At 49.6% G+C, this 15370-nt stretch overlaps 5 protein-coding genes across 5 annotated transcripts; 4 read left to right on the top strand and 1 right to left on the bottom strand.

The window, feature by feature from the left end:
• The first annotated feature begins 697 nt into the window (after positions 1–697).
• On the top strand, positions 698–1453 carry LOC117889801. Its single transcript, XM_034794278.1, has one exon. It carries the CDS (start codon positions 698–700, stop codon positions 1451–1453), a length of 756 nt encoding a protein of 251 aa, XP_034650169.1.
• An 86-nt stretch (positions 1454–1539) lies between these two features.
• LOC117889800 (bromodomain testis-specific protein) lies at positions 1540–2431 on the top strand. Its single transcript, XM_034794276.1, has one exon. It carries the CDS (start codon positions 1649–1651, stop codon positions 2429–2431), a length of 783 nt encoding a protein of 260 aa, XP_034650167.1. The 5' UTR covers positions 1540–1648.
• On the bottom strand, positions 2417–4946 carry LOC117890964. The gene is made up of 2 exons (XM_034796103.1): positions 2720–4946; positions 2417–2664 (listed from the first exon to the last, which is right to left on the bottom strand). Exons 1-2 carry the CDS (start codon positions 4886–4888, stop codon positions 2443–2445), a joined length of 2391 nt encoding a protein of 796 aa, XP_034651994.1. The 5' UTR covers positions 4889–4946; the 3' UTR covers positions 2417–2442.
• Positions 4947–5063: 117 nt separating this feature from the next.
• Positions 5064–7484, top strand: LOC117890965. The gene is made up of 3 exons (XM_034796104.1): positions 5064–6111; positions 6271–6600; positions 6646–7484. Exons 1-3 carry the CDS (start codon positions 5202–5204, stop codon positions 7374–7376), a joined length of 1971 nt encoding a protein of 656 aa, XP_034651995.1. The 5' UTR covers positions 5064–5201; the 3' UTR covers positions 7377–7484.
• Positions 7485–9855: 2371 nt separating this feature from the next.
• On the top strand, positions 9856–10873 carry LOC117890966. Its single transcript, XM_034796105.1, has one exon. The coding sequence runs from the start codon at positions 9934–9936 to the stop codon at positions 10837–10839; it is 906 nt and encodes a 301-aa protein (XP_034651996.1). The 5' UTR covers positions 9856–9933; the 3' UTR covers positions 10840–10873.
• The last annotated feature ends 4497 nt before the right edge of the window (positions 10874–15370 follow it).

Raw genomic sequence — 15370 nt, 5'->3', positions numbered from 1 at the left:
TTGACTGTTTTAGTGGGTCTTTTGACTAATGGAAGACGAAATGATAACCTTATAACCTGCCAGAACCTGTCTCGCTAAAACTGCAAAAAAGTTACTTTTGAATAAAGTTCCATCGCAAAAGCTAGCTGAAATCTTTATAAAAAACTAGAATACCAACTGAAAGGTTGTTATTAATATAAACTACACAAAATAATGTGCAAACTATAGCAAACATAAGTGTATATGTGCGTATATTTGTTGCTGCCTCGCAAAACTAACAGAGAGCCTAAAATAACTGACGTCAGCGGTTGACCGATGAAATTTTTGGGGCCAAAATCGCAATCTCTGTGGGATAACTGGCGGGCATGCCGCTTCCCCCTCCCTTCGGTGTTTGCTTCAATACATTTATATTTGCGGTCCTGTCTTCAGTCTGAAAAGGGACTGTTGACATTGGCCCTGAATTGGATTAACTTCTGGGCGGCAGAAAGGGACGGGACAGTGCCAGACCAGCGCCCACCATTCGTGGACAACTTGGAAGCACTTGAATAATTAACTATGCGAAGAATATGTTGGCCGCTGGCACAGCCTCAAATGTGGGTGGCCTTGGGCATCGCAGTAGCTGAGAGATTTGAGATTTCACAGTACAAAATTCGTTCAAGTATAATTCCTACGAGCCCAGAGAGAGATGTTGCATAAAGTTATAAATAATTCGAGTCCAATGGCCAAACCGCAGACGAAGCAATTGTTGGCCCATTGCCTCAATGGGAAATACTTTGGCATGATGCCGAACCTCTTTAAGGATCCGAATAAAACGATTGTGAGGGAGACTTTCGTGCCGCATCTGAGACTCTCCTACAATCCCCTCAAGTACTACCTGAGCAAGCTGCAGCTGTGGAAGCTGCGCTGGACCTGGGACCGCGACTTCCGGCAGGACGCCTTTCTGGAGCACACCAAGGAGCTGGCGGTCAAGCTGACGGACATTGTGAAGCTGCGGGACAACGCCAAGACGGCCGATGACTTTTACACATCGAATGTGACCTTCCAGATGGCCAGCGAGGCCACCAAGCTGCCCCACGAGTGCTGTGCGGATCTGATGCGCTTCCGCCGCCAGGACATACAGCAGGCGTTGCCCGTCAATGTGGAGATGTACAACATTTACGGGCTGCGCTATGCAGTCGTCGATGTGGCCATGGTGGGCCTGCGCGACGTCGCCAGCTCTGAGACGCAGTCGGATCTCGAGTCCATGAAGCGGGCTCTGATCCAGATGGATTCACGCTTCGAGGAGCAGCTCTACAAACCCGATCACCCGATGCCGCACGTATTCATCGAGCTCTTTCTGCGCTTCCGCCGCAACTATTCCCAGCCTCAATTGATGTCCGCCGAGGAGCAAATCGACGAACCCAACCGCTGGATCGTCACCAAGTACAAGATTTGCAAGTTCCACGTTTTCACAGCGCCGCCACTACGACAATAATATTTATAATATTTTAATTTGCGATTAAACTTTAGCCCAATGAACCTTATGAACTATGAACTAGTTTCGGCAGTCAGAGCAACCCTGCGACTCATTCCACCGCCGCAGCGCTGCCAACTCATTCGATTTCCGTGTGAAAAGCGTGACGTGTGTTTTGCTTAATTAAATATTTCAGTTCTTATTGCCAATTGCAAAATGGCTGAGTACAACCGCGAGCGCCACCGCAGGCGCCTTCGCCAACACAATCCCGAGATCTTCCAGGGGGCCAACGTTTGCAAGGCCATCATCAGAAAGCTGTTCTCCAGCGAATACAAGCCACTGGCTTGGGTGTTCTACGACCCGATAGAGGCTGAATTTTTGGGACTGCACGACTACCATAGAATTGTCCACGAGCCCATACATCTGAAATTCATCAGGAATCGCCTCAACAAGGGAAACTATACAAATGCTGGAGACTTTGAGCGGGACATGCGACAGATATTCAACAACACGTATCTGTACACGCCGCCCAACCATGTGTGCCACCAAATGGCCAAGAAACTGGAGCGCATCTTTGACAAAATGTTTTCGGAGATTTCGGCCACCCCAAGGAGCGACACCACAAGCGAGGCTGCCATGAGTCCGTTCACTGAGAGCGCGAAGGGAATGCGCGCAGCGATTCCTGACACACTCACACCACCGGAGGAGGAGCTGGAAGAGGATAAATCCCTTAGTCTGACGATTTCCAGCGAATCAGAGTGGGAGAGTGAGGATGACGAGCGTCCGTGGAGTGAAAAGGCTGATAAGAAACTGGCCAAAAGGCTTCGTAAACTCAGGGGAGAAGCCTTGCTGCGGGTTATGCACATAATCAAATACATGGAGAAGCTGCCGATCGTCAAATGTGAGCTGAACTTCGATGTGGCCACGCTGCAGAGCGTAACGAAGCGGACCATTGCCAGCTACTTGTACGAAATGGGTCACAAGTTCCGGGGAAAATAAATAACTAAGATTTATTTGTTTGTTTTTGCCAAATGCCTGCGGTCCTTGTACTCTCCGTTCCACACTTTGGCCCGCACGATATCCTGGTGATTGGAGGCCATGTACGCGTAGAAGGTCTTCCGCGGCGGTCCGCCCGGACTGAGGTAATTCCCCATGGCATACCAGCAGGCGGTCATCTGATCCAAGAACGCATTATTCAGTCGCGTGTAGTAAGCGGTCTTCACTCGTTCCGCCTGCAGGTGGGATGAGGATGAGTAAATGTCTAGTGGCTGCGCATCGCATTGTTACCTCTGCCATGGCCGCTTTGTGGTATGCATAATTCTGCTGCGATTCGGGAGTATGCGTCAGCCCCATCCTGTCCGGATTGGGTGGATCGTTCTGCAGCTTTGTCACCGTCTCGAAGACCTTCAGCGATTCCTTGAGGTTGTCTTGCAGCTCCCGCTGCGAGTAGGCCTTGCCGTAGCGACGTTTGATCCACTGCCGGAGCACGGGTATCTTGTGGGCATCCGGCAGGGTGGCCAACACAAAGCGATGGCTCTTGCGCAGCTCCTTCATGCCATCGGCCAGCAGGCGATCCATGAGCTCATTATCATCCGGATCAAAGTATTCCATGTCGTAGTGCAGCACCTCGGGTCTGAGCGAGTGCTCGGAGGGCGGCCGTTCGTTGCGATCCATTTCGGCCCGCTTGATGGCCGCCTTCTTGGTCCAAACGACCTTGGCACAGCGCACCACAGCGTTCACGATGTCCGCCTTGTGATCCACGTGACTGCGACTGCTGTGATTGCTCGACTCGTCCATGGATTCTGTGGTGTCGGATGAACAGTCAAAGGGAGCTTGCTCTGGCACCTGCTTTCTGTGAGGCTCTAGCAATGGGCACGAGTCGCCAATTACTTCATCGTTCTGCGACTTTTCGAGCGCCTTGACAATCGACTTTGTCACGATTTTGGCCAGGTCGTAGGGCTTTGGCTGGCCCGACTGCAGCACTCGATGGTACCGGAAATGGTACGGCCTGTGGGCATCGGGTGCCCGGAAGAAGCTCTTCCTGGTGTGCTTGACGGCACTGTGGTACTCGCAGCCAGCAGAATTCACGGGCTTGGCCTGGGCCTTGATCTCGTTCCCATCCAAGAGGAACGTGATGCGGGACTTGCGCGTCTCCGTGTGACCTTCGCACTCGTCCAGCTCCATCGGCGACTTTTGCTCCGGCTCCATGTTGAAGTCGATTTTGTCCATGTGCAGGCCACCGCCCAACAGCCTGGAGGATGCCTCCTTCAGCTCTTCGGGCTCGCTGTTGAGTCCGCCGCCGCTCAACCTTCTTCCCGTGAATCCCTCCTTGGCGGTGAAGGTGTGCGCCAGGCCGCAGTGCTCGCCCACCAGTGCCCTGCCCATCTTCTGGCCAGGCTCGGGCCAGCTTATCTTCACGAGCGCCTCCTGGCAGACCACACAGCTGTGATCCCTGAGGGCCAGCACCTTCACCTGATGGGTGTGCATGGCCTGGCGCAGCCGCTCCAGCGAAGCTTCGATGTCGTACTCCAGCTGATCGATGATGCGCTTCCGCCGCACTCCGCTGTGCGGCTGGCTGGGGTCCAGCATCTCCAGGCAGCGATCCCGCGCCTTCACCGTGAGCTCATCCTTCAGCTGCTGTGCCTGGGCGAGCATCGCCTGATGGTGCATGCACAGGTTTGGCTCCTCGTTGAACATCTTCTGCTGCTTGGCCGACTCTCCCTTCAGCTCCTTCAGCTCAAAGTACTTGTCGATGGCCTCATCCAGGGAGCGCTTCACAATCCGCTTCACCGGATCCAGTTTGTAGAGGGAAAACCACGGGGGATCGCGGGATTTTCCATAGTTGGGCGCACAATCCTTAGCCCAAAAGGGGAAGTTAACCACAAAATTGGCTTCTCCCTTGCAGAGGAAGTTCGTGGGCTTGACCACAGGCCGTCGCAGACGCTGCTTGTACGGATTTCTGGTTGATTTCTGGGCGGCCAGCGGCTGGGATGTGGCTGGTGCAGGGGCGCAGCTGCTCTTGGGCTGCTCTCTATCCGGATGCTTGTGCTGGACATCCCAGCGACTCAGCTGCGGCGCTGGCAGGATCCGATCCAACTCCTTCAGCGTCGGCAGCAGATCGATCTTGGCTATGGCGATCATGAGCAGCTTCTCGTTGATGCTGTACACTCCATGCTTGTGGCATGTCTTGTAGTATCCCTCGAGGATGAAGAAGAGGAAGGCCAGATCGTTGCCCCGACTGAGCTGCACCATGGTGTGGATCTTCCGCCTGCCAATCAGCGGATGTACGCCGAGCATTTTCAGGCACTCCTCCACACGGAAGCTGGTGCCCTGCTCAAAGTCATCCAGCAGTCCGGAGGATATGCCGGCAATGGCCTTTAGCTGATAGTCGGAGATGCCAGTGTACCACTTGGTCAGGTCGAGCTTCTCGAAGAAATCGCCCAAATCGTTGCTCATTTCTACGCGAATAAATTTCTCTCACACATTCAATTTAAATCTAATGAAAATCTAACGAATAATGAAGGATATTTCCACTGAAAACTGATGAATACTCGATCGGTACATCAACAAAACGTACGTGTGTGAAAGGTTGATTGTATAGCTTTGTAAATATCCTCCATTGAATTCACATTCACTAGAATCCTGCGTGTTGAATGTTGTAAAATTCTGTTTGTTGGGTGCCCAAAATTTCATACATTTCGTGTTCAATGTGCTCGCTGCTTCCAGAACATTCTGAAAACTGTGTTCCGTGCGACTCGTCCCATCCAAGATGCATCGCCGTTGTTGCCACGGATGCCCGGCAGGCAGTTGCCATGAGTCCTCCCACTCCCGGCGCTGCCAGTGTGCTGCCCAGTGGAAGGCTATGCAGATGGCCCAGCGAGTCGAGGAGTGTGTGCCCGGTCTCAATGTCTTCTGTTTGCGGTGCAATCGGGAGATTGTGGATGCCCAGCAGTACCCTCCATGCGTGTGCGCTTGCGGCTGCCAGGGGGAACTCGAGATGCAGAACGAGGAGATCAGTCAGACGGGCAGGTGCCGGCGAAGAAGGAATAGGCAAAGGAACTGTCATTGCTGCCAATGTCAGGACTGCTGCATCCAGACAGACATCTCCTACGACACTTGCCTAGGTTCCGTGGACTCGTGCTCACAAACGCCCGAGGCCGAGGCCGAGACCGAGCAGGAGGAGGAGGCGGAGGCGGAGGAGCCTGGGTACGTGACCGTTACTAACGTCTTTGAGGAGGAGGCGGAGCTGACTCACCGCACAGGCGAAACGGAGTACGTGCTGACCGTTCGTCAGTCGGTGACCAAATTCCCAGACGATGGCTCCAAGCCGATGGTGGAAACGACGAAGATTAACAAGCGGATGTCCGTTACGCAGTTTGGTGATATTTCCGCAGAGGCCACAGAGACCCGGCAGTCGGTGACCGATTTTAATGATGTAACAGAAACTGTCGAACAGTTTACCCACACTTTTCAAAGTGATCTTAGGCACGAGCCAAAGGACCCACAAAGTGTTCTAAGACACGAAACGAAGGGCGCTAAAAATGAACAGAAAAACGAGCCAAAGGATCGTCGGGGTGATCGAGGCCACGAGCCAAAGGGTCAAGTATCGTCAAGCGAGCTACGACACGTGTCAAAGGACGCCAAAATTGATGGAAGATACGAATCGAAGGCCGCTAAAAGTGATCCAAGACACGAATCGAAGGCCGCTCAACGTGATAAGAAACACGAGTCAAAGGATCGTCAGAGTGTTCGAGGACACGAGCCAAAGGGTCAAGTATCTGCAAGCGAGCTACGGCACGAGTCAAAGGACGCTAAAATTGATCAAAGTAATGAATCAAGTGATCGGAAACACGAGTCACGAAAAATCGAGTCAAAGAACCCTCAAAGTGAACGAAAGCAAGAGGAAAAGGATCTCATAGCGACTGGTGATCGAAGACCTGAGTCAAAGAACGCTCACAGTGATCAGATATCATCGGGGCAACGATCGATAGGACCAAAACCCTCAGATGATCAAAAAAACTTGTCCGTGAAACGTCTAGAGTCAGGTGATAGAAGACTGCAACAGGAGGATAGTCAAGCGTCAAGTGTTCCCAGAAAAAAGTCACCAGGACATCAAAGTGAAGGACAATCAACTGGATCAAACCGACTACAAAGCAGCAACCGAGAAGATACCAAAAATGGAAGATTGGAAGATGGACAAAAGCTCAACAAAGATCTTGAAAATATGCGATCGGGAATGCGACTGGGGAGATCTATTTCCGCGTCTGAACCCATTTCCAGTAGGCAATATTTCGAATCGGAGCCAAGTGTCCTTGTGTACAAGGAGACTGTTGAGACGGTGCAACACTTACCCATTGAGTCGGAAGTCGTCCAAAATGCAGACATAACGGAACAGATCTCTAAATTCAGTACGCTATACCCATCGGAGTACCAGAGTAATGTAACCTTGGAAGCAGGTAGCCACAAGAGTAATGTACCCTCGGGAGGAAATGTGACTCCGGGTTTTGCGGGCAAGTTACTCCGAAGTGACGTACATTCGTATTGGCCTGGAGGAAGTACTGACCCAGACAACGATAGTTTGGGTGGTATGTCCGTGCTGCATATCAAGACAGTGCAAAGGTCAGAGACGGAAGAAAGAGTACCCGACACTGAGGGCAAAGAGAAGGCTCTCGAGGTTCTTGAGGTGAGAACCGATGAGTTTAGAATTAGACCCCCAGAACCAGAGCCAGCGCCAGAGCCAAAGAAGATTAAGCGTCCAAGAACTGACACCAAGAACAAATACCCTTCAGACGATTTGATACGACATATGGTGAAAAAAGGATACGACTGCGTCCGTTGCTGTGACTACAACTGCTGCTGCAGCTGCTGCTTCCGTGGGTGCTGCTGTGATTCGTCCTGCTACTCGAACTCCTACGGCTGCTGCATGAGTCCCTATTGTCCCTAAGAACCTCCTCTAGCTAAATACATTCGATACATTCAATAGCCCAACATAATATTAATATAATCATCTGCTAGTTCCCTCAATAAATATACCGCCCAACAAACAACAAAATACACAAATGTGTGCCTTCGAATGGCTTTGGCTTTGGCTTTTGGCTTATGTTTAGTTTTGGGGTTTATTCCTTTTCCATTTGCCATGTGGATATGCTGGTAAAATAATTTGCGGCCAATCTAACCACAGGATCGTTAATGATGCAGACGATTAGCAAAGTCCTTGACCAGGCGGCCACAGCACTCTACCAAATGAGATTTGGCTCTGAACTGCAGCTTATGGCATTCCGAAATGCAATATATTGGTCACTTGAGTGCCCCGGGCCAGGGCCATAATGATAATTACCATTTCAAATAGAATTATAATATTATGCTGGCCCCAATATCTGAGGCGGATTCATTGATAATTTCCAAGTCAAAGTTGTCAGTGAAGTTGTTGAAGGGAAGTCCATCGCAGAGGTATTATTTCCATACTCGAACGTATCTGATTTCTGATTTCTGCAAGCAGGTAAATATTTATGCACTCGTATTCTGTCTCTTGGCCATTTCCTAGCTGTGTCAGCTTGGGGGGGGAAATTGAATATTTTATTTACGGATATTAAATGCCCAACTTCTCTGGCTACATTTCTGTCCCCCTGCCCCAGAGCTCTGTCTGTGAATTCCATTGCTGCCGTGCTTGAGAGTTTATCAACGAAATGTTTGCCATTTAATTTTTGTTGACCCTTCGATTGGGCCGGGTTGCGAATAATTTTGCCATTTGCGCCAAAGCAAACAACACAAAATCTAGAGCCAACCCAAGCCAACGGATGTTCACTTTAGGCCACTAAAAGTTTTCTTTCTTTCTGTTATTTTATTTGGTTGTTACCTCAAGCTCTGCCTACCACTGCCGCCTGTGCCTTGGGGCGGCAGTCGTTTTATTTCGTTTCATGTTTTATTCACCACTTCCGGCGGAAATAGACATACGAGAGGGTGTGTGTGTGTGGACGAACGAGAGACGAGTTTGGATGGATGGATGGATGGCTGGTTTGATTTTTGGAAGCTGAGCGGGGAGTAGGACACAAGCATTTGTTTTGCTCCACAAAGTAGATACGCTTTTCGCAAACAAATCCCACATAAATGCTCAATTTATAACGGACCGGAAGTTAAACTTAATCAAGCGTACTTTCTGGCTTATTGTTTAGTTTTTCCTCCTCCCCCCCTTCATCTCCGCCACACACACACACACACACACACTCTTTCCGTATTTACTTAACATATTTTATTGCAAATACTTTGCTCTCTCTGTCTGTATGATGATGATGATGATGGGCTCGGTGTCCGCTCCGCTTTTGCCGGTGGGATTACATGGGGATTTTGTGTGCTGTGCCCAAATACTCGTACACTCTGAATGGTCCACTCGACACGACTCGACTCGACTCGCATTTCCATTTCGGCATCAACTCGATTCGCAGTCACAATCCCTCGGTGCTTTTCCACTTGTTCTCGACCATTTTTGTGCATTTATTCATTGGCTTGATTGTTGTCCTTTTCGTTACGTTTCATTTCATATTTCGTTTGATAAATCTCCAGCATGAAACATGAATGGTTTTAGGATTTGTGCGTGTCTGTCCACCCCCTCCCCTGAATAGTTAAAGAGTTTTGGTGGGCATCGGGTTGGAAGGCTTTACATTGTGGGGATTTGCATTCCAGGGCACCAGAAAGGTTTTCAAATGAAGCAAAATCTACCTTTGGTTGGTATCCCTTTGGCATCCAGTTCTTAAACTTGTAAACGTTTGGCAGAGAATTCTTTTTGAATTAAATTATCCCTTCAATTATCTCTGCACAAATTGCAGTGAACCGCAAACAATTGTCAAGCAATTAAATTGATTTCAATTAAGTTTTGGGACACGCCTGCCAATGCTCGCTGGCATGCTGCATATTTGAGTTGAGTTGTCGTCTCCTACGGTTGCCTATTGTCTGTGTGCGTGCCCTTCAGATGAGGGCCAAACGCACACCCACTCACTCGCAAGACAAAACAAACAAAGGAAGAGAAGGCAGGGCAGGGCGGGGCAGGGCAGGGTGCAGGGGCAGGGCGATTGGACGCGTTTCGCATTTGCTAATGCACTCCGATAATTGCATGATGTGCCGCACACATCAGTGATGATGTTTGGTTGTGCATCAATGTCTGCAAAACTCCTGCGGGATGCCACCGGATGATGCCGGTGTGCCAGATCCCCGGTCCCACGTGGAGTCGATTCTCCTCCATGTTTGCGCAATTAGAGCTCATTGTTGCCGTCAATGTGCGAAATTTGATTTGTCAAAGTTTATGAAATGCAAACAAACAATAGATCCATGGGGGGGTTACCTAATTGCATCGCCACGTTGCCGTGTCGTGTCTGTGGGTGAGGTTTCCCCTTGAATTCCGAGCAGCCTTTGACTAACGCGTCATCTGGGAAATGGAACTCAGACTCGTGTGTGATATGTTTCGGCTAACATCTAGGCAGGTTTGATCCAAATTCAACAATGGAAACATGAGGGCCCGCCCGAAGATGAGACTCGACCTTCCACTGATGCTCCCCCGGGTATTTCGGTGCAATCGGACACCGCATCACGGCCGGGAGGGGAGAGCGATGCTCCGTTTGCTGTGGACACAGACCCCGGTTTGTGCCCGTCACACTTTGCTGCCTCCAAGGCCGGCTGTGCAGGGCAGCACGGAGACGAGTCGCCTCAATATACAGGTGGAGGTTGCGCGCAGCGTGGACAGGCCGAGGGAGGTGTCGCTGCCGGCCATGATCTACTTCCACAGTCCGTGGAGCATGCTGACCAGCAAGCTGAGCCTGCTCAAGCTCAAGCTGCTGTGGGACTGGGGCTTCTCGGAGGAGAAGTTCCTGGATAACTCGAAACAGGCGGCACTCATCATCACCGACTTCATACGGCGCCAGCGGTCCCGCAATGTCGAGCGATGTTCCACGCCCATGGGCTACAAGCAGATCTGTCACGACCTCATAGACGGCGCCCACGACTGGCGGCTGCACATGATGCGCTTCGAGCGGCATCACATCTATCGGGCCATCCCGCTGAAGGTGCAACTCCTGCGCCACTACGGCCACAAGTTTGCCTTCATAGACGTGGTCTACGTGGCGCTACGTCGCAGCAACGACTTTACTTCGCCCAAGGATGTCGACGAGGTGCAGCGTCTGATGCGGATGCATGGGAATAGTTCGCCAGTGACTGTGGAGCATCCACTCATCTTTGCCGAGATATTTGTCCGCTATCGGCGGGACTATTCCACCAGACCCACTCCCATGGGCAATGTGCGGGAGAACAGTCGCTGCATGGGCCAGTGGCTGGTGTCCACCTACAAGATTCTCCAGTTCGATCTCCTCGACCAACACTCGCAGTTCAATATTCCAGAGACTCATCTCGCCACTCAATAAAACTGTTTGCTGCGAGAAAAGCTTGGCTTTAAGTTGCTCAAAAGGGTCCTCCTGAATCCTCCACCTGGCTGCGCTTTCACAGCTCTGATGAAGACGCTGTCATAATCTGCAACGATAATGAGGCTGGTCCTATGCGGATGCAGTCGAGTTCAAGGGGCAGTGAGGTCTGTTGTTTCCCTTTTGCACTCCTTCCTGTGCAGTCCTTAGGGGGGGCTTCTGCTGCTGCTCCTGCTCCTGCTCCTTCTCTTTGCTTAGTTTGCAACTCATGAATATCTAATGCGAGTGGCAGTCTGGGGGAAAATGGAAAACTGCTGTGCATGCTGATAACCCCGTGCGCAGATATTGAAATATTTCTCACTCAAAATGTGATCATAATTCAACCAATTAACTTGGTTTCCTCTTGCTGGCGCAATTTGTCAACTGGTTGCCTCCAGCGATGCCCTGCCGCTGTGCCGCTTATCGGAACACGTTCCGCCATGTGCAGCCTGTCAATAAGTTGAATTTAGTATGCGCGTGAGTCCAAGTCCAAGTCTACAGATTGCAGACCATCTTGGACGTGAACTTTTGTGGGTGCTTGTGTTACCCCTGCCACTGCCACTGCCACTGCCACCGACGCCTTGCATTTAAATTTAAAGCGTGCAACTTTATGCTTTTAATTTTCCGCTCAATAAAATCCTGTGGCTTTCGCCTGCACAAATTACACTGTTGGGAGCCATTGCCCATTGCCCGTTGCCCATTGCCTTCCACCACTTACCCTCATTACGATGCAATAATGAATTTCAGCAACATTTGCTGCAAGGTTATTGTCCCTTAATCAAAAAGGCGCTGCCACGGGGACTGCTGGGGGGTGGGTGCCGCCTCCAAAGACTTTTGATAATCGTGAAATGAATCCCCCGTTGAGGGAGCATAACATTTTCACTTTTAATATAAATTACCGAGTCTTTTATGGGGCTTTCACTCGCTCTCCCTCTGTGAGATTCTTGCTCGGAAAGTACGCACAAACCTTGGCTGATCGATCCTCGCATTTCCCTATCGATGGTCTATTTTTATGGTGTTACGGGAAAACGTTTCCCTTTGAGTGATAGTTTTCCTTTAGTTTGGAATGCAACAACAATTACTGCGGCGCGTGTTCGCTCGAAGACTTGGAAATATTTTCGAAATTGCCCTGTCACGTAAGCAGCGAAAACAAAGGCGGCACCACCCGTAGCCCCCTCCCTGGCTCCTGCCAGTAAGCCATAGTTAAAAGTTTCATGACACAAACAAAACCCAACCAACAAGGATGTGAGAGCAGGCAGGATGGCTGAGGCAACGAAGTTAAGACACACTTTCCGAGGAGAACAACCGAAGGGGGAGCACAAAATTCTGGCTAGGGTGTTGTCTGGTGTGTTGGAGGAGATTCCTTTGGCTTGTCCTCTGGCACCTCGCACTTCAGCTACAGCAAAGCACTTGCTGCAATGACAATTTTGTTCTCGACTCCGACATTGCGGGACACTGACCGCCGCTGTAATGGGCAACAAAACAAATGACGCCGCCATTGACAGGACACACTCATGGGTGCTGCTAGGAGAGAAAAAATGGGACTGCCACATAGAAGAAGGAAGGAGGATTCGCATGCCGATGACAATGACTTTTTAAATTGTTTCACAAAAGTGTCAGTTTTGGTCAGAAAGTTTTACTAGCGTCACACCAGCTGCTCCTCCACATAGATGGTGGGCAAAGGATTCCTTTACAGAGAGAAAGTGCAGTGCCACTTGATGATGATCATTAACATCAGCGGCAGCCACAGGCGTCACGATAACACGGCGACGTCACGTGATAATGAGTATGAACAGGCGAAATCAGACTTTATGACTTCATTTGAGTCCCTCTGCCAGGCTGCCTGGCACCCCCACGCAGTGCACACACCGCGACCCCTGCATCCGCGAGGCTTCTCAAATTGCAGGTGTGGCAACCACACCGCAGACTCTGCCCCAGCTGTGACTACGCGACTCCACGACTCCGCGACTCCGCGACTCCAACTCCAGCATTGACTGTTGGCTGGGCGGTTGCGGTGTCAGTTAACGTGTGTCCCCCTCGGCAACAGTGCATTTGATGCTGCCGCCATCTGGGCAACGTAGAGACACCATCGACATCCTTGCAGACACAATTAAAAAGTCATTCGCTGGCTTTGGTGGCGCCATTTGGCTGGTGGATAACTCTCCCAAAGGAAGGTTAACTTTTGCACTCTCCCTCCAGATAGTTGAGAGATACTGCCAGACCTTATCCCTGGCATCGCTTGCACACAAGACTCGGTGTATGCATATCTTATCTGTAGGGCAACACACACACACACGTTTTTCATGCTGCTTGTTTGCTAGAAATTTTGCCGGAAACTAATTTCCCAAGTCGTCATCATGCGAGGCAGCTCAACTCAATTTGAATTGATAAAGTGCATTTGAATGCCAGAAGTAAACAATTTGGGATGCAAATTGGGGAAAACATGCGAGTGCGAGTGCAGAAGGGAGAGTGGAATCTAGAGCGAGGGTTGCTCCATCCAGAGAGCATTTCAATCACATATGCAAATTTATGCGAGGGGACAGCACAGGAGATTTTCTGGCAATTTATTTGAGTTTCCCATCGAGACTTAGGCACTCCCCATTGACAATTTCTTAAAAGAAAAGTTACACCCACGGTGGGAACTTAATAATTACACCCCGCTGACGTCATCTTCTTTATGCAATGGACCATCCATAAGGGAATCCCACACGCAACTCCTCTCTCCCGCTCACCCATCAATGCGTATGCATAAAACTTTTGCCGCTCTTCGTTCTGGGATAAGTATGGAAAATATTTAAAAGAAAAGTTTCGACTTGGAAAAACACTCGAACAGCTGGAGCAGGAACTGTAACAGGAGCAGGACGAGGACGAGGACGGGGACGAGGACAAGGAACTGGCGCCAGACTCTGGGGTAAATAATTTTCAATTTTCTCGTTAAAAACATTGCTAACATTTCAGTGTGTGGCTTTTTTTTGTTTTTATATATTTTATTAGAAGAAGAAGAAGAAGTGCGAGTGCATTTCAAAAACTGCAACGTTTTGAAACAATTTTTAATGAGCACTTCGGCGGTGGGGAGCGGAGAAGAAAATTATTTTACTTTTCCCCACAGTGGCTGATGAAAAATTACTTTCATTTTAATTAGGAACTGCCTCAAAGAGCAAAGTACGAGGAAGAGCTAGCAAAAGAGTGCAAAAAGACGAAAAATTAAATTAAAAACACTTTCGTGCATTTAAGCAAATAAAGAGAGCGAACACACACACCTACACGCACACACACACACCTACGCACACACACACGAGCACGCACACCTTCGCATAGTGGAAAAGCTGGGGGCACAGCATGCATGCGGTGGCATTTTTTTCCCTTTTCTCCTTTTTTTTGTGTGCACCGTGTACGTGTACGTGCCGAGCGGAGTTTTATTTTTTAATTAAGCTGTTTACATTTAGTCGTAATGTCCTTGTCGCGTCCCTTTATGGAGCGTGGGATGTGTATGTAGGGGGCTGGCGAAGGGGGCTGGGCGTGGCAGCGTAGGTGCCAAGAGTAGTTTGTTTTCTCCGACTAAGAAAAACGCTTGCCGCACCTTTGTGGGTCAAGTGAGCAGCCGGGCTCTTGCAGCTGTCGGCGCTACAATTAAAAATGTGCAAACTTGCATTATTAAAAAGAATTCCACGACACTTCGTGGCCAAGCGAAACTGTCCAACCACTGCCTGGCCCTGTGCGATCCCCCTCGACCCTTCCCTTAGCGCAGACAATAAAGCAAAATGGTGGCAGGAAAGAATATGCCCGCCGTGCTAACTTTTCTGTAACATTTTAGGGGCAAATTAAAGGCACACAATTTTTGGAGTGCACAAAGTGAATGGGAAAGCATCGGCGACCACAGCCATGCGAGTTTTAATAAATTCCGCAATACAATTTGATTAATTGGTAGACATGAGAGCAATAAACATCGACCTAATTTGAGCGTTAAATGCTTGGCATCCTTTGGCAAAAACACAGAGTAATTTAATAGCAACATTCTCAGAGAAAAAACACAATTAATTCAAGGAGGGAAAAGTCAATTAATTGCAACGTTTTTGGTTCATTAATGCAATTGGAATATTTGTGCAGGGATGCTTTTCAGTAGCGCTGCCTATAGGGCCGCGCACACACACAATTCAATTAATTAAAATGTTTTTTCCGTCTTTTCCCGCTCTGTGTGTGTGTGTGTTTTCTTTTTTCCGCTTTGCTTGTTTGCTCACAACGTTTCTGCGAGGTAATTGGCCGCAGGTGCGACAGTTGGTGGTAATTGATACAAAAAATATAACCACTGCAATGCCAAAACATGTTTACCAACGTGATATTTCACGCATCACTTGGGATGAGTACAGTACCCCACAGCACTCCTACTTCCCGCTCTAGTATGCTTTTCGTTGATTCTCACATCACGCGGTGAAATGCGGCATCTGTAATTGAGGCGACTACTACGACTGCTAGAAGCTTCTGATTAGTGCCGCAT

The sequence above is a fragment of the Drosophila subobscura genome, chromosome E (assembly GCF_008121235.1).
Source record: "Drosophila subobscura isolate 14011-0131.10 chromosome E, UCBerk_Dsub_1.0, whole genome shotgun sequence".
NCBI lineage: Eukaryota > Metazoa > Arthropoda > Insecta > Diptera > Drosophilidae > Drosophila > Drosophila subobscura.
This window is presented reverse-complemented; position numbering and strand designations above follow the sequence as displayed.